This window comes from Ochlerotatus camptorhynchus, unplaced genomic scaffold (genome assembly GCF_037179485.1).
Source record: "Ochlerotatus camptorhynchus isolate MF236.1 unplaced genomic scaffold, CSIRO-AGI_Acam_v1.1 ptg000307l, whole genome shotgun sequence".
Lineage (NCBI taxonomy): Eukaryota > Metazoa > Arthropoda > Insecta > Diptera > Culicidae > Ochlerotatus > Ochlerotatus camptorhynchus.
In genome coordinates, this window is record NW_027040795.1 from 2863480 (window position 1) to 2886898 (window position 23419).

Here is a 23419-nt window from a genome sequence, read left to right on the forward strand (position 1 = left end):
CTCTCACCATAACTCTTTCTCTCAATTAATTTGGACCTATCTATCAGGTAATAATCGGTGATTGGTTAGTTAAGTAAATAATGGCTTCAAGTATCTCAGGTAAATGGAAGTTAGAATAAGTCAATAGAAGTCAATAAAGACATTCGTTAATCAACCTACAAAGCGTGAAGTTCGTCGTCTGAAAGCCATACGTAGAAAGTACTACATTATAACAAGTAGATGCTGTCCCTCTGGAAGTGGTCTAAGGTAATCGATAGTGAAGTCTTCCCTGGGTCCATTAGGCAGTTTTTTGCGAATCAGTGGTTCGGGAACATCGGGAGCCGATACTAAAATGAATCCTCTGCAGCCTGCTACGAAAGAGAAATTTAACCTACGAGTATCTCGAAAATAACAACTTTGGGCAATTTAAGCATTGTGAGCTTTTTTGTTGTAAATTTAATGTGTTTTAATATTAACACTATTTTAAAGATATTCGATTACTGTAGGTGGTATTTTGGAAAATACTTATTTTTCAATAATTCATATTTTTTTGTTTATGATTTTCCCAGCAAATGCACAATGTCAGTAGGTATTACTTTATCTGAACTATAAAAAAAAATTAAAAAAATAATAAAAAAAAAATTATGCGAAATGAATTTTTTTTTTGATAATTTTGATTTTTTTTTTGTAAAAAAATATAATTTTTTACAGTGTATATTTTTTCTTGAAAGGCACAATACTTGTCCGCAACTTCTTCGAAGACACCTTCTCAATCAAACAAATCGTTCGCAAGAAATATGTTTTTCTATTTATGCGTATCATTTTTGCATGAGCCCTTTTCAAGTGTTAGTCGTGTACAAAACTAGGCAACCATATATGTAAAATGGCATGTTGAACAATAACAAACAACTGTGCAAAGTTTCAACATAATCGTAGAAGGTCGATCAAAAAAAAAAAAAAAAAAAATCGTCATTTGAAATGAAACGGCTGATTAGGAAGATCAAGATTTTCTTGCACCGTTCGACTCGTTTTTTTTCTTGGCTCTCGACTTCGCCACGCAATCTTCCTTTACGATCTTCCGTGCCGTAAAGTCATTGATCCCGTATTCCTTTGCCATTTTCCTTATTGAACGCACTGGATTCACCCGAACCTTCCTTTTGATAACAGCGATAACCCTCGGAACCCGAGCTGACCTCGGACGACCTGTGGCCACCTTTGCGGATAGTTGTCCTTTCTTTTCTCGGTCTAAAACCCTTTTGACGGTCCACCGGGACACTCCCACGGTGATTTTGCGACATTTGCGCGTGGGACAAATCACGAATACGCTGCCACTTCGTCATGGTGCAACTGTCAAACTAAGTAGATCATTTTCTTTCATACACAGCCTACTACCATAGAGGTAACTCTAAGACTAGAAGGTCCCGAAATAACGTACTCAACTTTTTGGCTCAGCTCTGGTACTATCTTCGATCCCAAGCTTATCGATTCACCCCTCGAAACATAGGAAAATCCAATAATCCCTCATTTTATCGTGCAAAGAAAACCAAGGCATTGTATGCACAGGTCAAACGGGAACCTTATTTGTATGATGGTGCAAACATTATCACGCATACGGTAGATCTGCTGTGCTCTGCTGAACTAGTGTGGGCTTGCTACGAAAGCAAGTGTGACAATGGTGGAAGACGGATTTTGATAGATTTCTACCACCCAGAATCCAGAATTTCTGGCGGAGAGTTACTAGCAGGAGTTGTGGCCCTGCGTGCAGTAGATTTAAGTGAAAGAAACTAGTCAGCAGAGTCGACAGCGGATGTCTGGCAGATAGCACGACGGGTTGTTTGACGTAGTCAAAGTGCGTTTCGTAACCGGCCACCGACACGAAGAATATCGTCCTGGTCGATGAATGGACTCAACCACTTTAAAGTGGAAGACTTGGCGCAACTCTTTCCCCGTTGACTAAATCGGCAATTTCTTCGGGAAACGATTGCTGTTCTGTCAGGCAACACAGCCGAAGTTCAGCACGTTGAAGGTCTACGGTGGTCAGTGGAGGAATTGACTGGTTTTAAAATGCTGAGGGTGGGGTACTTTACCGGATCGCAACGGCGAAGCGATGCACGTTCCCGTAAAGAACGAACGTAGCATAAGCAGACAGCTATAACACGACGAAGCTTGGAGAAACCAGAGTAACGAGCAAACAAATCGTCGAAGAAGTCCACCTGAACAACGGTCATCGCAACGAGTGGTGCCTTACGAACTTCTTCTACAGTCGCTCCCGTTTCTTCTTCGGATGGAATTGGTTTCGGCCAGGCTTCCGGAGCACGTGACAGCCACTCAGGACCGTTCCACCAGCGCTTGCATTGAAGAAGGTCCACTGGATACAGTCCTCGCGAGATATCATCAGCAGGGTTCTCGAAACCAGCAATGTGTTTCCAGCAGTTCACGTCGTTTGCGTGCTGGATTTGCGCTACTCGATTCTCTACGAATGCTTTCCAACGGCTAGGCGATGATTGTAGCCATTGGAGAACAGTGGTGGAATTCGTCCAGAAGAAAGCAGTGGCACATATCTTCAGGGCAGCATTCACCTTCTTGTAGAGCTGCGTCGATAATAGCGCAGAGTTCTAGCCGGGCTATCGCATGCCGACTGGATAACGGCGCAACCTTGGATTTGGCCGTCAGAAGTTGAATCGAAACACTGTCTCTAGTTTCGGTCCGCACGTAACAACAGGTCCCATACGCTCCCTTGGAGGCATCGGCGAAGAAGTAAAGCTGAATGCTAATAGTGTTAGGCAGCGAGACGAATCATGGTACACGAACTTTACTCAATAAATGGAGAGTAGCATGGAAATCCTTCCATTCTTCTTGCAGCTTGCGGCGGAGTGCAGTATCCCATTCGTAATCTTCACCATTCTGCTTCAAGCCCACAAACGCTGCATGAACAGTTTGTTAACAACAATCGTAGGACCCACGAGACCAAGCGGGTCGAAGATTTGAGCGATGTAAGACATCACCTTACGCTTCGTCAGCATCGCAGCAGGAAGTGGTAGTTGGACCTTGAACCGAAGTACGTCGTTCGATGGTTCCCAGACCGAGAGTTAAAACTGCTGGCTCATCTTATAGGTCGTGTAGAGGTTTGAGCACCAGATCTTCCGGTGGAACGTCCTGAAGAACCTCAGGAATATTAGATGCCCACTTCTTGATTGGAAATCCAGCAACACTAAGCATCACTGTTGCCTGCTTGCGAAGCTTGATGGCAGATTCTACAGCTGGAAATTGATCTCCATTATCTAGAGCGATTTGTTGCAGAGTCCTAGTGGCCAAGAACGGAGCAGACGCAGTACCGTAGGTGACTGTCTGCAGTTCGCAGGTGGAAATTTGATCCTGAAGCGGATTCGTAGGAATCTTCGGTCGCTGGCGAAATGAAGCATTTGGCGATACATTTTCTCCACGTCGGCAACCATAGCAACGAAGCGAATGTGAAACCTCAGCACCAGTGCTTGAAGATCTTCCTGAACGTCTGGACCAACCAATAACAACTTGCACGACGCGTTGAATACGACCCTGACCTTCGTTGTTGTACTCGACTCCTTGAAGACAGCGTGGTGCGGGATGTAGCAATGAGGAATCGTTTTTATGGCTTTCTCAGTCTAGGCTAATCCAAACAGTTAGTTGTGCATTGCCCGACGTTTCGGCCGTTTATTGTGGCCTTTTTCAAGGGTAAACTAGAAAGATATTTCAACTTATAGAGACTACTACTAACATTAAACATTGATATTTACATGAACATAGACAGTCTATCGTTTGTCGTCATTTTTTTTTTGTTCGTTGCCACGATAAGCGTGTTTAGCTTGGAGGAGCTTCCTGTATGGTGTCTGTATTTTAAATGTTGTTAAGGTACTATTTGGCGGTATTTTGTATTACTGGACTTACATTGAGTTCAATATTAATTAACATAGGACGCTATATGACACTACACTATACAACGGTTATTTTGAAGAAGACGGTGGGATAAAGCATACACAAAAGTAGATAAAGCTCATCTATGTCGACTCGTTCGTGCTTTGTTCAACTTGACGGTGTGTATTGTTTCGTGATCGTTCTCTACGTGAGAGATTAGCTCTCACGGTATGGAAAATACCAGCGTACGTTGTGTTTAGCCCCGCTACATCTGTTCTGTAATTAACGGTGTTAGATGTGTTGTTTATATGACACATTTCTAGCATCGATAAAGCAAAACTTCGGTAGGTGCGATCGATTATTTTTGTACCTTCAAGATTGAACATGTGCTGGTGATCTGCTATACACAACGTACGCTGGTATTCTCCATACCGTGAGAGCTAATGAATTTCCAAAAACCTGCTTCTTCTTCTTCTTGTTCGCATTTCAAGCTTATTGCTTAGCGCATATTAGCTTATTGCGTGCTCTCAACTCTCGAACCCACCGCCTCCGGCTTGGTAATACTAGGCTATGAGGCCCCTGAACCTGCAGGGAGGACAAATAAAATTGCCTTTCCAGCTGCGAATGCTTCTTTCATCGTGCGAGGGTTCAAACCACAGCACTGCTGGTCAAAATGAAAAGCAGCCTCACAAAAACCACACATGATTGGTTCGAGATCATTGATCTCTTGTTTGCTTTCGCCGCATTGCTTTTTTCCCATTTCACTATCAGTTGACTTCCTGCTTGAAGTAGACAATAGGTGATGAATGATGACGGTAACAAAAACAAACACCAATAATCAACACTTTCTGATGCTACAGCGGCGAACACAAAACGATGAAAAAAGCGCGACAAAACTGGCGATAGCCCGAAACTTTATGGTGACAAATAATGTCGAGAATTTAAAAACGCGTAGTTATGGGAATTAAAAAGGAACTCGGGAGCATAAAATAGAAACGATAATCAAAAGCAAACCGTGTTGCCAATTGAAGGGTATATGACACTATTTCCAAGTTAAAAAAAAAAACAGAACCTACCGTCAGACTATGATTTTCGGTCCCTATACGTCATGCCGATTCCAAAATTACCCATATTAAAGGGTATTTGACAGTATTTTCCAGTTTTCTGCATCCGGAAGCCACTATCTTGGATTTCATGGTGGTGTCAGACATCGTTTTCTGGTCTCTGTACGTCATCCCGATTCCGAAATTACGCATATTTGACAGTATTTCCAAGTTTTAAAATAACTGGAAGCGGCCATATTGGATTCCTAGATGGCATTGCACAGTGGTCCAGTATGCAGATTTAGGTGGAATGATATGTTTTGAGCCTGAAATTGAAACTAAAAGTCTCTTCTACAAAGTTGTTCCTTATAGTTAGGCCCTCATTTTTATGACAATGAGTTCGTAAAATCGAAAAATCGTTAAAATCATTATATAATACTATCAATTTTACCCCCATTATCAAAGATACCCCGTTTTATGGTACCAAGAACAACTCTCGAGTATCATTTGAAATGGGCCTATGTCCAAAACGTAAACAAATCGGGTTTTGATACCATTCTTTAGCACCGCTTGATAGCTACTAATCATGTAGGAAAGTTCCGCATAATCGAGAAAAATCATTAAAAATAACTCGAAATTTTTCAATTCAAGGCCCACACGCTAAAACGGCCAACCATTCATTTATTTCATTTCATTGATAGGACAAGTGACAAGAAGGGCCGATGATTGAAATTTTTGAAACCGAAGCTAACCCTACTGCTTGAGGCAGAGCCGATGATTTGTTTTGAATTTATTTGAGGTTGCGAAAAGGCTTAGCAAAGGGCGTACCATTTCTGATGACAAGCACAACGGCTTAACAAAAAGGGCCTATCCAATGAAAGATTCACAAGAAAGGCTTATTAATTTATAAAATTAATTTTTATCGATTTTCATAAATTTTTTAAAGGTTTTCACATATTTTGGATGCTGAATGCTGAGATAACTGTATCTTTTGTTATTGTGAACAATATAAATGCCTAAAATACTTCAATTATCAAATATGAATTGAATAGTGGTGAAAAAATTTTAAATTCATTTTCTGGTTTGTTTGCGTTTTGGACATAGGCCCATTTCAAATGTTAGTCTAGAACTGTCGCTTTGCACAAATATTTTACCCGCTGTTTTGGGAGCACTTTTATTTATTTTATTTATTTTATTTTATTACAGTATACCCGGTTTTGGTTTCATAGAATTGAACCATGCACACGGTTCATTAACATTATGCGCTACTGCTCAACTTTATATTCAGCCTGTTGCTAATCAGCTTTGTGCACCTTACATCAACCAATAATCAGCTTCTGTTCTTTCTTTTCAGCTTGAATTGTTACCTGGGTATATGAGCAACTCAAATGCGCACTCCTTGCCTGTGGATTTGAGGATATATCCAGTGCTGTAGTTGTGGGTAGTCGCGGGTAGTCGACGACTACTTAGCTGCAAACCGAAAAAATGTTCACAAAATAGGTAAAATACAGCAATCCAATGAGAGCAAAATCTCACCGCAAATGTTAAATATTAAAAATACACTGCATCCAAGTCAGTCCCCTTGAACACTTGCGCCCCCAATTAACAAGTTCGACGAAAGTTTAAAAAAATATTCAATTAATATTTATATATTAAAACTATTGATTAAAGGCCGTTTCTTCAACTACAGCATCATCAACGTGCACTGCCCACACGAAGGGAGACCCGACGACGAGAAAGAAGCGTTCTATGCGCAGCTGGAGCAGGTGTACGACGGCTGTTCGCAACGGGACGTCAAAATCGTCATCGGCGACATGCACGCTCAGGTAGGACGGGAGGCAATGTATAGACCGGCAATCGGGCCAAACAGCCTGCATGCCGTATCGAACGACAACGGCCAACGATGCGTGAGCTTTGCAGCCTCCCGGGGTATGGTAGTTCGAAGTACCTTTTTCCCCCGCAAGGATATCCACAAAGCCACCTGGAGATCACCTGACCAACACACAGAAAACCAAATCGATCACGTTCTAATCGACGGGAAATTCTTCTCCGACATTATCAACGTCCGCACGTACCGCAGTGCGAACATAGATTCGGACCACTACCTAGTTGCAGTATGCATGCGCTCAAAACTCTCGACGATGCATAACACACGTCGAAGTCGAACGCCACGACCCAACATTGAGCAACTACGGGACACCGGAGTTGCCCAGGACTACGCGCAGCAGCTGGAAGTTGCACTACCCACGGAAGAGCAGCTTGGCGCAGCTTCTCTTGAAGATGGCTGGATGGACATCCGTTCAGCCATAGGTAGTACTGCTGTAGCGGCACTAGGTACTGCAATCCCGGACCGAAGAAATGACTGGTTTGACGGCGAATGCAAACTTTTAGTAGAGGAGAAGAATGCAGCACGGGCGAGAATGCTGCAACACCGCACGAGATTGAATGTGGAGCGATACAGACAAGCGCGGAACAGACAAAACTCGGTTTTCCGAAGGAAGAAGCGTCAGCAGGAAGATCGAGATCGCGAGGTGATGGAAAATCTGTACCGCGTAAACGACACACGGAAGTTCTACGAGAAGCTCAATAGTTCGCGCAAAGGCTACGTGCCGCAAGCCGATATGTGCAAGGACTTGGACGGTAACCTTCTCACGAACGAGTGTGAGGTGATTGAGAGGTGGAAGCAGTACTATGACGAGCACCTCAACGGTGAAGCAGCAGAAAACGAAGGTGGCACGGCAACAGACCTTGGAGCACGCGCAGAAGACGACAGGCTACCGGCCCCTGATCTTCAAGAAGTTGAGGAGGAGATCGGTCGGCTGAAGAACAACAAAGCAACTGGTGTAGATCAACTACCAAGTGAGCTATTGAAATACGGTGGTGAAGCACTGGCTAGAGCGCTGCACTGGGTGATTGCCAAGATTTGGGAGGAGGAGATATTACCGGAGGAGTGGATGGAAGGTGTCGTATGCCCAATCTACAAAAAGGGCGACAAGTTGGATTGCTGCAACTACCGCGCGATCACACTGCTGAGCGCCGCCTACAAGGTACTCTCCCAAATTCTATGCCGCCGTCTGTCACCATATGCAAGAGAGTTCGTGGGGCAATACCAGGCGGGATTCATGGGTGAGCGCGCTACCACGGACCAAATTTTCGCGATTCGGCAGGTTCTGCAGAAATGCCGCGAATACAACGTGCCCACACATTATTTGTTCATCGATTTCAAATCCGCATACGACACAATCGATCGAGATCAGCTATGGCAGATTATGCACGAGTACGGATTTCCGGATAAACTGACGCGATTGGTCAAGGCGACGATGGATCGAGTGACGTGCGTTGTTCGAGTATCGGGGACACTCTCGAGTCCCTTTGAATCTCGAAGGGGGTTACGGCAGGGTGATGGACTTTCGTGTCTGCTGTTCAACATCGCGTTAGAAGGTGTGATCAGAAGAGCTGGGATAGACACGAGTGGCACGATATTCAGGAAGTCCATCCAGCTCCTTGGTTTCGCCGATGACATTGACATTATGGCACGGAACTTTGAGATGATGGCGGAAACGTACATCAGACTGAAGGCTGAAGCTAGACGGATTGGACTTGCCATCAACGCATCAAAGACAAAATATATGAAAGCAAGAGGTTCTAGGGAAGACAATGTTAGCCTCCCACCCCGAGTTCAGATTGACGGTGACGAAATCGAGGTGGTCGATGAGTTCGTGTATTTGGGCTCACTGGTGACCGCCGAAAATGATACCAGCAGAGAAATTCAAAGACGCATTATGGCAGGGAATCGTGCCTACTTTGGACTCCGGAGGACGCTCCGGTCGAATAAAATTCGCCGCCGCACGAAGTTGACTGTCTACAAGACGCTGATTAGACCGGTGGTCCTTTACGGCCACGAGACCTGGACTATGCTCGTGGAGGACCAACGCGCCCTTGGTGTTTTCGAACGGAAGGTGTTGCGTACCATCTACGGTGGAGTGCAGATGGATGACGGAACGTGGAGGAGGCGAATGAACCACGAATTGCACCAGCTGCTGGGAGAACCATCCATCGTCCACATTGCAAAAATTGGGCGACTACGGTGGGCTGGGCACGTCGTAAGAATGCCGCACGACGACCCAGTGAAAATGGTTCTAGAAAGCGACCCAACAGGAACAAGAAGAAGAGGCGCGCAGCGGGCAAGGTGGATCGACCAAGTAGAAGGTGACCTGCGGACCCTTCGCAGACTACGAGGCTGGCGAAGTGTGGCCATGGATCGAGTAGAGTGGAGACGACTTCTTCGGACAGCAGAGGACAACAAGGCCTTAGCCTGATTGGTAAGGTAAGGTAAGTAATATTAAAACTAGCGTCTGATATACATGTTCAAGTAAGTTTAAAAATCAGTAAATTTGAAATGGCAAGGGTTCAGAGGAAAAAAAATATTTAAAAATGTGAAATGTGTTGCGCCCCTGATAAAAACGTTTTTCTTTAATATAGTCACTTTAACACTCTTGGGTCATTCGTGACTTGTCCGGGGGTGAGATTTGAACTCTTGACTTTGGCGTGAGAAGTATGGATGTTAACCACTACGCCGGGGTCGCCCCCTGATAAACATGTTCTGAAAAACATTTAAAAAGGATATATTTAAAATGACTTGCGCCCCTGGTAAGCATATTTAAAATGATTAAAACCGTTCAATTTAAAAAGGATAGCGCCCCTTATATACATTCCGGGAAAAATTTAAAGAAAATGTTAAATCTGGAAAATCTTAAAAAAAAATACCCGTACTGAATCATTTCAGAGCGCACTGAATAACTAATGAAAAGTTCGAAATCACTTCAGAAAGTACTGCACCACTTCAGAAAAGTTTGGACTCACTTCGGAAACTACTGAATCACTTAGGAATGTATTGTATCACTTTAGAAATGTTCGGAATCACTTCTGAACGTACTGAATCGATTCAGAACAGTTTGGAATCACTTCAGAAAGTCCTGAATCACTTCAGAAATGTAGAGAATCACTTCACAAAGTACTGAATAACTTCAGAAAAGACCCCAAACACTTAATAAATATTCGAAACCACTTTGGAAAGCACTGAATCATTGCGAAAAATTCACTTTGAAAATAATTGAAACCCTTGAGAAATGTTCGGAATCACTTCGGAAAATACCGAATATCTTCAGGAATGTTCGGAATCACTTTGTAAAAGTTCATGATCACTTCGGAAAGTACTGAATTATTTCAGAAAGCACTGAATCACTTCGGAAAGTGTTGAATCACTTTAAGCTCAGAATCTCTACGGATAATATTGACTCACTTGAGAAAATTTCGGATTCACATTGGAAAGTACTGAATCATTCCAGAAAGTTTGTAATTATTTCCACAAGAATGGAATCACTTCGAAAATGATTTAATTAGATAAGAATGCACAGAATTACTTCAGGAACGTTCGGCATCACATCGGAAATACTGAATCGCTTCAGAATGTCCATAATCACTTCGGAAAACGCTGAATCATTTCAGAAAGTACTGAATCACTTCAGAAATGTTTGGAATCGCTCGGAAAAGTACTGAATACTAACAGATAGTTTGTAATCACTTCCGAAAGTACTAAATCACTTCAGAAAGAATTAAATCACTTTTTAACAGTTTGAAATCAATTCTGAAAGTAATTAATCACTTCAGAAAAACTTTGAAATTCTTCGGATAGCATTGAGTGACTTAAGAAAATTTCTGAATACCTTCACCGTCAAAAACCGAGAGATCCTTCTCACTTCCACGAATTTTTCAACAGTTTTTCAACAGGATTCAATTAAGAGAATATTGATTATTATCGCTAAACTACTCAATTGTGACGAAAAGATCTCGACTTTGGCAACATAGATGAAGTACAGCCAACTCTCCACAACTCGATGTCCAGTTACTCGATATCCAGTTATATAACCATAATAAAAATGAGTGTCATGGCTACTGAGCTAGCAAATTTGTATGAGATTGTTATTCTACAACTCGATAATTCTATACCTCAAGTTGTAGAGAGTGCACTGTAGCTACGTTTCCAAAAACGAGATGTTTTTTTTTTCTTTCCTTTATTTAACGTCGGTCTCTGTTCCGCAATCTAGTGCCAATCACCGACGGACATCGATTGCCATCCATTGACGGCAATCGAATGTGCAGGAAGGCAGCTTCCACACCTGCGTAGGATATCGCACCCATTCAACACACATGGGCCGGGACCAACGGCTTTACTTCCCTTCCGAAGGAAGACGTGACTAGAGATTTGTATGCCTCAGAAAAATCCCACCGACCTCGGCTGGGATTGAACCCAGACTCATCGGGGTGTTAGAAAGCAGTCACGCTTACCACTTCACCACCGGCACCGGCTAAAAAAAACGAGATCTGTCTATACTGACATTACATGACATTACATTTAGGAAAGTTTGGAATCACTTTGGAAAAGTAAAGAATCCCTTCAGAAAGTATTGAATAACTTGAGAAAAGCTTAGGATCACTTTGGAAAGTACTGGACCATTTCAGGAAAAAAATTGCACGTACAGAATAAATTTAAATAGGGGAATTTACGTATTCTCGTCAATCTAAGCAGCGTCCGCACTTCTATTAGCATATTCTCAGTGTCACGCACATATATGACGTGTCTGTTTGTTTATATTCATCTGCTGCTTGCTTCTCTATCCATTCCAATCGACAGAATTTTTCAAAACGGTTTGAAAGCGTTTTTATAACGCTCCAAACTTCTCAGGTGAGTGTTACTATTGTCGGCAGCCTCTTTTTCTTCGGCAACCTTCCCATTAGAACTGCGTGTTAAATAGCTGTTCTATTATCGGCAACTCGAAATCAACCCCATTTTTTAGTGCGTATGCTTCATTTGAAGAAAAATCTGGCATTACAGAATTGCTCGGTCGTACAAATATAATCAGATTGAAGCTGAAAGACTAAATAATCGTTTGGAAACATTCAGGGAAGTGTGTAGATGGGAAACCATAGTGAAATTAACGTTTAAATTTTGGTTGCCGAAAACAGTCAATAGGTGCCGAAGCCAACATTTACCCTAGTACTAAACTTTACAAAAGTTTTAAATCACTTCGGAAAAATTGGAAACACTGGATTCGTGCATTCAGCTCATAGCATATGTTGCAGTTCGATGTTTTCTGTTCTATAGAATAGGTGACCGATACCGATAACGTGTGGAGATTATTCTCATTCTCTCGCGCTCTCTGTAGATCGGTTGATCGGAGGCTGGGCATCGCCCGATATAGTTTGGATTCACTCGTTAGTTGTATCGTCAGCCACCGACGAGGATAGACTTACATGGAAATAAATAAGATTGCATGGAGCCAGTGTGCAACAGTACATTTAAATAAAGTGAATTTTTAGTGGAAGGTGAATTGCATGCATTGAATACGTGCCAGTAGTGTGACATATCACCCGTGCCTCGAAGATTCCTGGATCACGTTCTTCCCTTGGAACAAGCCTGTTTTTTGGTGTTCGCAACACAGTTTCCGCTACGCACGGAAGGTACAGATTCAGGTGAGCCCAGGCCTGCCCGAACAGCATATTTAATAACTTCAGAAAAGCTTGAGTTCAGTAGTGAAAATGTTGAATCGCTCAAAGATAGACTCACTTCCGAAAGTGTTAAATTTTCTGGACTGATTTAATACTTTCGGCAGTAATGTCACGAGTTCTTGGGAACGTTTAAAGCAAGAACCTGTTATAAATGTAAAAATGTGGCACTGGAACAGTAAACGTATTGCCTAATAAGATTTCCAAAGGTAACATCAGTTGTAACAACACAAACATCTCTGGTTCTTATGTCAAAGATTTGCGTAGCGACGATTGCGTTATTTCCACGCACACATGCTCGAAGAGTTTGGCATTCCACTTTTGTTAAAAGTAGCAGAGGTTAGGTTGACAAGGTTTCCTAGGTAAAAGTTTCCTTTACGAAAGTAAGGTTTTTTGTACGAGAGCCACATGGGATGTGCCATTTGCATTATTCTACATATATTTTTATGGTTACTGTTCTATTATGCTGGCGATTGATTTATGCTATCTTAACAGCAGTCATAATTTATAACTACTCAAGATATTACCATCCACCAAATCCAGCATAAGTTGAACTGCAACATCGAAACCAAATTGGTAATAAACGAATTAAACGCATCAAATGAATCCATATTAATGAATCTTTATTTTTTGTTTTTTTTTTTTTTTTTTTTTTTTTTTTATTTTAACTACAATTATATCCACAATCTTCCCCTTAATTAGCCTAGTACTTGTGATTGAAGAAGTTCGTTGCGCCTTTGCTTCAGGTAGCGTAGTAAGGGCTTCTTACTGCGGAGGTTTTGATTTGATAACATACTGGTAGTTTTGGAAGCTTTGTTTTACCCACGAATGTTTGAGAAATTCTAGAAACTGTTCAAGGTTTTTCCTGGAATTAGGAGAAATTCAAGTAAGATAGCTATGAGATAAATAAGAAAACACAAATTATGGTGCTTGGAAAATGTTAACAGAACTTTCGGAAACTAATCATAATTTCAAGAAGAAAGGATAAAGGGACTTCGCCACCTGTAGAGTACGATGCTGCTCGAAAAAGGGCAAATGTTTTGCAACGTACTACATAAACTAGATAATACACTATGTGATCGGATGCATCGTTATTCTAGGCATATTTATATTTTAAGGCCGCTAGTCAATATTGGGTGCGACTACTTTGCTCAAATTTTAGAAACACAGCACTGGATATATCCATCAAAGAATGAGTTAGGTAATGGAGTGCGCATTTTATTAGTATTGTAGCATTAACACTCTGAACACAGTGCTCCCAATAAAATGCAATGTTTGAAAAATTATAACTCAGCCGTTTATTGACGAATTTCAAATCTATTAGCTCCATTTGGAACTACAAGCTTTACAAATTTATTCGGCATGAATATGTAACATCTGTTGATAAATTGCTGAACAATAATTTTTCAAACATTGCCAATTTTCCGTTACCCATTTTACCGGAGGCATCGTGTTCGGAGTGTTAATGGTCCGTCGCTCAATTTCAACTACTGTTCAATTTTCCTCTTCGGACCTTTCTCTAGCTAATAACGTATCGCACTAAAGCAAGCAGCCTTCGTGTTGAGATAACATTTCCACCCAACACCCAATATTTCTTCTTGGAGGGTTTTCTATCCTGAGATCCATTGTTTCCCTACATTCCAGCATATCAAAACATCATAAAGAACTTAGGAATTCACACTCATCAATGCATGGTCAGTGATTCTGTCAAGTGCGATGACTCTCTCTCTCTCTCTCTATTCTCTTGCTGAATCTTAAAATCACATCATATTGGGGAATCCCACGCAGGCTCAATCTTTCCAGTCTTTTCTCATTCTTTAATAGCAACGATTGTTGGGAGTTTCTGCATAGGTCAGTTTGAGATTCGTGAAATTAATATTAGGTGAAATATTGTTTAGGTTTTAAAATATGACTGTACTTTTTGCACTGTTTTCTTTGGCGTTACTTTCTCTGATCTCGCTGCAAATAGAAGGTTTGTTTATCGTATAATGTATGTGCGTTTGTGTGTATGTGCTTGAGTTCTTAAAACGTCTTCCTTTCAGCGCTACAATGCGGTAAACGTCAACTGTCTCACTTGGCACTTATTTATAGTGGAGCAGATTCCGTCGAAGGAGAATGGCCCTGGCACACGGCTCTTTACATTATGAAAAGAAATGATAATACGCCCACATACCAGTGTGGAGGAACACTTATCAGCTCCAGCTTTGTGCTAACTGCCGCTCATTGTACCACTCAATATCATATCCCGTTACCAGCGGATCGTCTGATTTTGAGACTTGGGATTACCAATTTGAGTACTGTTGGGCCTACTTTAATAGATCACAAAGTGAAAAAGATTATCCGTCATGGGAAATACAATCCCACATACCACCAATATGACGTTGCTCTGCTGAAGACGGTTAACGAGGTGGTATTCTCCGATTACATTCAACCAGTTTGTATGCCGACTGGAAGTACTGCTGAAAGTTATAAGTTTGGACACGTAGTCGGATGGGGATTCGGTGAGGGAAACCAGTTGAAACCAGTTCTGCAGAAAGCTACGCTAGGGTTTGTCAATGCCTTAACGTGCTTGTCGAGCAATCCTGTGCTATATAGTTTTCTCCTGTCCAAAGATAACAGCAATTTTTGTGCCGGAAATGCGAACGAAACTAACGTTTGTGATGGAGACAGCGGTGGAGGCATGTTCGTGTATAACGAACAGGACAAACGATGGTACATCAGAGGAATTGTTAATGCCGGTGCTCGCGCGCAATCGGCAATGAAAACCCGATGCGATACGAAGCAGTTTGTTACATTTGGTAACGTAACGTACTTTAAGGATTGGATTGACAGTAAGGAACATGAGAAAACTACTAACTTGCTTGATTTGGATGACTGTGCCGCAGATGATCACGATTCAAGCGTTCCGGAAGAAGAGAAGCCAATTTTCCTCCAGTATCCTTGGGTTACCATTCAGGAATTCAGCGTTCCAAATGCCAGTAAAATTCAGATGGTATGCAGCGGGGTCTTGATCCATCCCCAATTTGTACTTTCGATGGGTCATTGCGCTTGCGATTTATGTGATGGAACAGAACTGTAAGGTTTTTTAATATTTCCGTTTTGATGTTTCTTGTAACTGATATTATTTTTATTTTCTTGCAAAGGAAATCCGTTCGGCTTGGAGACTATGACCTGTCTAGCAATCCAGACACAGATATTTATGGGGTTGCAACCAGCACACACTCAATCCCTGTGTCTAAAGTGATCCACCATCCTAAGTTCGCCATAACAGGATACAGCCACAATATTGCACTGATTAAGCTTTCTCGGTCGGCTCCAGTAGAAAAGTTAAACATAAAACCAATATGTTTGCCAAAAGCTTTGAGCTTTGCTGGAAATCTCTCAGTCGTTGGCTGGAAACGGGCAGGAGATAACATTCTACAGCGAGAGATTTCCCGTATGCAGGAGGGTTTCTTATGCAAGAAGGTTTACAGCTCGATAAACGTTGACCTGGATCCGGAGGAAAGCTTTGTATGCGTTGATCACATCGATGACAAAGCGAATGATTGCTACAGTTTTAAAAGTGGAAGTTCGCTCCACTATCTGGACAGAGTAGATGGGACGAATCGATATTATTTGAAAGGACTCTATGCCTTCGGATCTTCACGATGTAGACTAAATTTAACAGATGTGTTTGTAGATGTGCATTACTACTTGAACTGGATAAAAGAGACTGTTGAGATGGAGCTTCGGCGTTAGCGGTGGTCGATTTTTATTAGGAGAGTAGGTTAGGTGTTCCAGTTATATAAATATTCCATATTTGCAACGGTACTAGTTGAGCATTTCCAGCCCAAATAGCAAAAAGAAAGATAAAAATTGCATAATGTTCATTAATTCACATTAGAGCTAAAATTCAGCCTCAACAAATCATAACAAAGAAAGACAAAGTTAAAGGAAAAAATAAAAGCTTTGCTGAAAAAAAATTAAATATTGTAAAAAGTTCAAGTATTTTTGGTTAAAAATTAAAAAAAAGTGTCAAAAACTAATATAGGTTGATGATGTAAGAATCCGCACACATTAAGAACGCTGCCTTTGAGAAATTTTTGGAATAAAATTTTTCAAATTTCACTGAATCAAGCTAAGAGTGTATAGATAGCATCACAGTAGGTATTGGATGTCAGGATACGTTCATTTGTTTACATCAAGGCTTCACCGGGGCAAGCACGTTATGTTTCGATCCTGAACACTCGAAACGAATGTTTTCCATATTTATGTGCTTTTATGTGGATGTGTGTATTTTTCCTTTTATTTATTTTCGAAATTTCCCAAGGTTGTGTTGGTGCTGTTATGGTGATAGTATTTGGTGAGCTATTCCATATAAACACAATCCGTTTGTTCCCTAAACACAATCGCGCACGATCTGTTTTGCGGTTGTAGATAAAACATAAGAAAAGCGATACTGTCGGTAAATAAGGTATGCATCCGAGTGCCAAAAAATTGTAGAGTTTGGTGGGAAAAAAAATTCCGATTTATCCCAGGCCACTATTGTACAAAATTAGATCCTGAGCGGAAAACTTCGTAATGTTAAAAAATAGAAAGTGCAGACTTGATCAAGTTTGGGATACATTAATGACTGTTTTGGAGAACGTGATTTCATTTTAATATCTTGTTTAATCATGGTCGCGTGAAGAGTCATATTTACGGAGATAAATCGATTTAAAGGTTTGGGAAACCCATCAGTCGACAAAGAAAGGTTTATGAAATATTTTATACTGGGAAATCCGAATATGAAAATTTCGATCCTCTGAACACCCCTCAAATCGCGATTAGAGCCATATTAACGGAGATAAATCGATTTAAAGGTTTGGGAAACCCATCAGTCGACAAAGAAAGGTTTATGAAATATTTTATTCTGGGAAATCCGAATATGAAAATTTCGATCATCTCAACACCCCTCAACTCGCGATTAGAGCCATATTAACGGAGATAAATCGATTTAAAGGTTTGGGAAACCCATCAGTCGACAAAGAAAGGTTTATGAAATATTTTATTCTGGGAATTCCGAATATGAAAATTTCGATCCTCTGAACACCCCTCAAATCGCGATTAGAGCCATACTAACGGAGATAAATCGATTTAAAGGTTTGGGAAACCCACCAGCCGACAAAGAAAGGTTTATGAAATATTTTATACTGGGAAATCCGAATATGAAAATTTCGATCATCTGAACACCCCTCAAATCGCGATTAGAGCCATATTAACGGAGATAAATCGATTTAAAGGTTTGGGAAACCCATCAGTCGACAAAGAAAGGTTTATGAAATAATTTATTCTGGGAATTCCGAATATGAAAATTTCGATCATCTCAACACGCCTCAACTCGCGATTAGAGCCATATTAACGGAGATAAATCGATTTAAAGGTTTGGGAAACCCATCAGTTGACAAAGAAAGGTTTATGAAATATTTTATTCTGGGAATTCCGAATATGAAAATTTCGATCATCTCAACACGCCTCAACTCGCGATTAGAGCCATATTAACGGAGATAAATCGATTTAAATGTTTGGGAAACCCATCAGTCGACAAAGAAAAGTTTATGAAATATTTTATACTGGTAAATCGGAAAATGAAAATTTCGATCATCTGAATACTCCTCAAATCGCGATTAGAGCCATATTAACGGAGATAAATCGATTTAAAGGTTTGGGAAACCCATCAGTCGACAAAGAAAAGTTTATGAAATATTTTATTCTGGGAAATCCGAATATGAAAATTTCGATCCTCTGAACACTCCTCAAATCGCGATTAGAGCCATATTAACGGAGATAAATCGATTTAAAGGTTTGGGAAACCCATCAGTCGACAAAGAAAGGTTTATGAAATATTTTATACTGGGAAATCCGAATATGAAAATTTCGATCATCTCAACACGCCTCAACTCGCGATTAGAGCCATATTAACGGAGATAAATCGATTTAAAGGTTTGGGAAACCCATCAGTCGACAAAGAAAGGTTTATGAAATATTTTATTCTGGGAATTCCGAATATGAAAATTTCGATCCTCTGAACACCCCTCAAATCGCGATTAGAGCCATATTAACGGAGATAAATCGATTTAAAGGTTTGGGAAACCCATCAGTCGACAAAGAAAGGTTTATGAAATATTTTATTCTGGGAAATCCGAATATGAAAATTTCGATCCTCTGAACACCCCTCAAATCGCGATTAGAGCCATATTAACGGAGATAAATCGATTTAAAGGTTTGGGAAACCCATCAGTCGACAAAGAAAGGTTTATGAAATATTTTATTCTGGGAAATCCGAATATGAAAATTTCGATCCTCTGAACACTCCTCAAATCGCGATTAGAGCCATATTAACGGAGATAAATCGATTTAAAGGTTTGGGAAACCCATCAGTCGACAAAGAAAGGTTTATGAAATATTTTATACTGGGAAATCCGAATATGAAAATTTCGATCATCTCAACACCCCTCAACTCGTGATTAGAGCCATATTAACGGAGATAAATCGATTTAAAGGTTTGGGAAACCCATCAGTCGACAAAGAAAGGTTTATGAAATATTTTATTCTGGGAATTCCGAATATGAAAATTTCGATCCTCTGAACACCCCTCAAATCGCGATTAGAGCCATATTAACGGAGATAAATCGATTTAAAGGTTTGGGAAACCCACCAGCCGACAAAGAAAGGTTTATGAAATATTTTATACTGGGAAATCCGAATATGAAAATTTCGATCATCTGAACACCCCTCAAATCGCGATTAGAGCCATATTAACGGAGATAAATCGATTTAAAGGTTTGGGAAACCCATCAGTCGACAAAGAAAGGTTTATGAAATATTTTATTCTGGGAAATCCGAATATGAAAATTTCGATCCTCTGAACACCCCTCAAATCGCGATTAGAGCCATATTAACGGAGATAAATCGATTTAAAGGTTTGGGAAACCCATCAGTCGACAAAGAAAGCTTTATGAAATATTTTATTCTGGGAAATCCGAATATGAAAATTTCGATCCTCTGAACACTCCTCAAATCGCGATTAGAGCCATATTAACGGAGATAAATCGATTTAAAGGTTTGGGAAACCCATCAGTCGACAAAGAAAGGTTTATGAAATATTTTATTCTGGGAATTCCGAATATGAAAATTTCGATCCTCTGAACACCCCTCAAATCGCGATTAGAGCCATATTAACGGAGATAAATCGATTTAAAGGTTTGGGAAACCCACCAGCCGACAAAGAAAGGTTTATGAAATATTTTATTCTGGGAAATCCGAATATGAAAATTTCGATCCTCTGAACACTCCTCAAATCGCGATTAGAGCCATATTAACGGAGATAAATCGATTTAAAGGTTTGGGAAACCCATCAGTCGACAAAGAAAGGTTTATGAAATATTTTATACTGGGAAATCCGAATATGAAAATTTCGATCATCTCAACACCCCTCAACTCGCGATTAGAGCCATATTAACGGAGATAAATCGATTTAAAGGTTTGGGAAACCCATCAGTCGACAAAGAAAGGTTTATGAAATATTTTATTCTGGGAATTCCGAATATGAAAATTTCGATCCTCTGAACACTCCTCAAATCGCGATTAGAGCCATATTAACGGAGATAAATCGATTTAAAGGTTTGGGAAACCCATCAGTCGACAAAGAAAGCTTTATGAAATATTTTATTCTGGGAAATCCGAATATGAAAATTTCGATCCTCTGAACACTCCTCAAATCGCGATTAGAGCCATATTAACGGAGATAAATCGATTTAAAGGTTTGGGAAACCCACCAGCCGACAAAGAAAGGTTTATGAAATATTTTATACTGGGAAATCCGAATATGAAAATTTCGATCATCTGAACACCCCTCAAATCGCGATTAGAGCCATATTAACGGAGATAAATCGATTTAAAGGTTTGGGAAACCCACCAGCCGACAGAAAGGTTTATGAAATATTTTATTCTGGGAAATCCGAATATGAAAATTTCGAACATCTGAACACCCCTTAAATCGCTATTAGAGCCATATTAACGGAGATAATTCGATTTAAAGGTTTGAGAAACCAACCAGTCGACAAAGAAAGTTTAATGAAATATTTTACACCGGGATATCCGAATATGAAAATTTCGATCATCTGAACACCCCTCAAATCGCGATTAGAGTCATATTAACGGAGATAAATCGATTTAAAGGTTTGGGAAACCCACCAGTCGACAAAGAAAGTTTAATGAATTATTTTACACCGGGATATCCTAATATGAAAATTTCGATCATCTGAACACCCCTCAAATCGCGATTAGAGTCATATTAACGGAGATAAATCGATTTAAAGGTTTGGGAAACCCACCAGCCGACAAAGAAAGGTTTTCGATCATCTGAACACCTCTCAAATCGCGATTAGAGCCATATTAACGGAGATAAATCGATTTAAAGGTTTGGGAAACCCACCAGTCGACAAAGAAAGTTTAATGAAATATTTTACACCGGGATATCCGAATATGAAAATTTCGATCATCTGAACACCCCTCAAATCGCGATTAGAGTCATATTAACGGAGATAAATCGATTTAAAGGTTTGGGAAACCCACCAGTCGACAAAGAAAGTTTAATGAAATATTTTACACCGGGATATCCGAATATGAAAATTTCGATCATCTGAACACCCCTCAAATCGCGATTAGAGCCATATTAACGGAGATAAATCGATTTAAAGGTTTGGGAAACCCACCAGTCGACAAAGAAAGTTTAATGAAATATTTTACACCGGGATATCCGAATATGAAAATTTCGATCATCTGAACACCCCTCAAATCGCGATTAGAGTCATATTAACGGAGATAAATCGATTTAAAGGTTTGGGAAACCCACCAGTCGACAAAGAAAGTTTAATGAAATATTTTACACCGGGATATCCGAATATGAAAATGTCAACCATCTGAACACCCCTCAAATCGCGATTAGAGCCATATTAACGGAGATAAATCGATTTAAAGGTTTGTCAAACCCACCAGCCGGCAAGTTAAGGTTTATGATATATTTTATACCGGAAAATCCGAAAATGAAAATTTCGATCATCTGAACACCCCTCAAATCGCGATTAGAGTCATATTTATGGAGATAAATTGATTTAAAATAGTAGCAATAAGTAGTTTCCTTTATCCAATTTAAAACCAACAAATCCCACCAAGGTTTTCATTCTCTAATCCATATAATCTCGTTGAAGACATTCTTGTAATAAACTTTAACCCAGAGATGAACCAGCCGGTGGCTGAAAGTTTCTTTAATAAAGAAAGATTAAGATAAAGATTAACTTTAGCAGCGACGGATATCAGCAGCAGCAGTAGCAGCAGTGATGGAAGCAGAGCAGTCGAAGAAGCATCAATGATTTGTGAATCTGTTGTAGGTACCTGATTAACGGCTTGCTGAGGCTAGAAACCTCAGTCAGGTCACAACACCTAGGTAATGAAGTTCCATGAATTTTCCCCCCAAAGAGAGGTCCTTGGATACTTTACGGTTGCGTTCATGGATCACCTCAATAGAAGAGCACTTGTTATTGAAGCCCTATTAGTTTTCACCGAAACAGAGATCCTGCATTCTTGTCGCCCTCCTGAAACACTTCAATAAATGAGCACTTAATTGTTGTTGTTCTATTCACCCCGAGATAGACCCAAGGGCTCCTGAAATGGCTTGAATCATATTTAACTAACCGCCAACAAATAATTAAATTCAACGGAAAGAAATCGAGCCCAATTCAAGTCACTTCAGGCGTCCCCCAAGGCTCTCATTTGGGACCTCTCCTTTTTATTCTATACGTAAACGACATATCTTACATTCTCAAAAAACTTTAATTGCTTATTTATGCCGACGACATGAAGCTCTTTTTGGAAATAAGAAATGAAGAAGACATCAATATATTCCGGAATGAAATACACATATTCTACATATGGTGCAAAAAAAGTCTACTAGAATTGAACGTAAAAAAATGTAACTTAATATCATTTAGTAGAAAAAGAACAACTTCAAACATTTCAATTGCATTAGGAAATCAAACTGTAGACAAATGTGAAAGAGTTAGGGATTTAGGAATTATCTTAGACTCTAAGCTAACTTTCATAGACCATTACAATACAATTATTCACAGGGCAAATAACATGCTAGGCTTTATCAAGCGCTTTTGCTATAACTTTCAGGACCCATACACAATTAAAACACTATATATTGCCTATGTGAGGTCAATACTGGAATATTGCAGCATTGTATGGTCTCCTTTTTCAATCACGCACGAAGAAAGATTAGAATCCGTACAAAAACAATTTCTATTATACGCTCTTCGTAAATTAGGTTGGACTTCATTTTCTCTTCCATCATATGAAGCACGCTGCATGCTTATAAACATACAAACATTAAAAGAGCGTCGTGAATATGCAATGGTTTCATTTGTTTTTTTTTTTTTTATATAATTACTTTATTTGTACAGGCTCAATCGAATAAACTTTACAGAGCCGAGTTATTCTTTGCGTTATACATTATTACTGTCTTAAATTTAAAGTTAAAGGAACTGGACCGAGTACTCGCGGTTGTCTCGAGGTTAGTGTAGATTTACAATTTTTTGGATGGGAAAAGAGAAGAAGGAGGTTTGAAATGTGGTTTACGATACAACTATTTAATTAATCCTAAAGCATGAAATTATTTCTATTCATCTTGAAAACAAACATTGAAAAAAAAAACCCACACGTACAAAATACAAACTAAACACAAGGTTAATCAAACTTACAATCTAAGGTTAATATCCTTAAAGTAAACATATATGAGTTTCATAAACTCCAGATCGCGTCTAGCCAAAATATCCCGAACTGGAACATTAGGTTGTCTACCTCGAGCCCGAAGGGAATCATAAAAATGTGATCTGACTCCACCATACTCCGCACAAGAC

The 23419-nt window shown here is 40.0% G+C and overlaps 2 protein-coding genes across 2 annotated transcripts in view; one reads left to right on the plus strand and one right to left on the minus strand.

Annotated features, from left to right (window-relative positions):
- LOC135707284 (prostasin-like) overlaps positions 1–23419 on the minus strand; it is a 32859-nt gene that overhangs the window by 3252 nt on the left and 6188 nt on the right. The window lies entirely within an intron of this gene.
- Positions 13510–16339, plus strand: LOC135707281 (transmembrane protease serine 9-like). Its single transcript, XM_065229079.1, has 3 exons — positions 13510–14451; positions 14522–15554; positions 15623–16339. The coding sequence occupies exons 1-3, from the start codon at positions 14388–14390 to the stop codon at positions 16215–16217; spliced, it is 1692 nt and encodes a 563-aa protein (XP_065085151.1). The 5' UTR covers positions 13510–14387; the 3' UTR covers positions 16218–16339.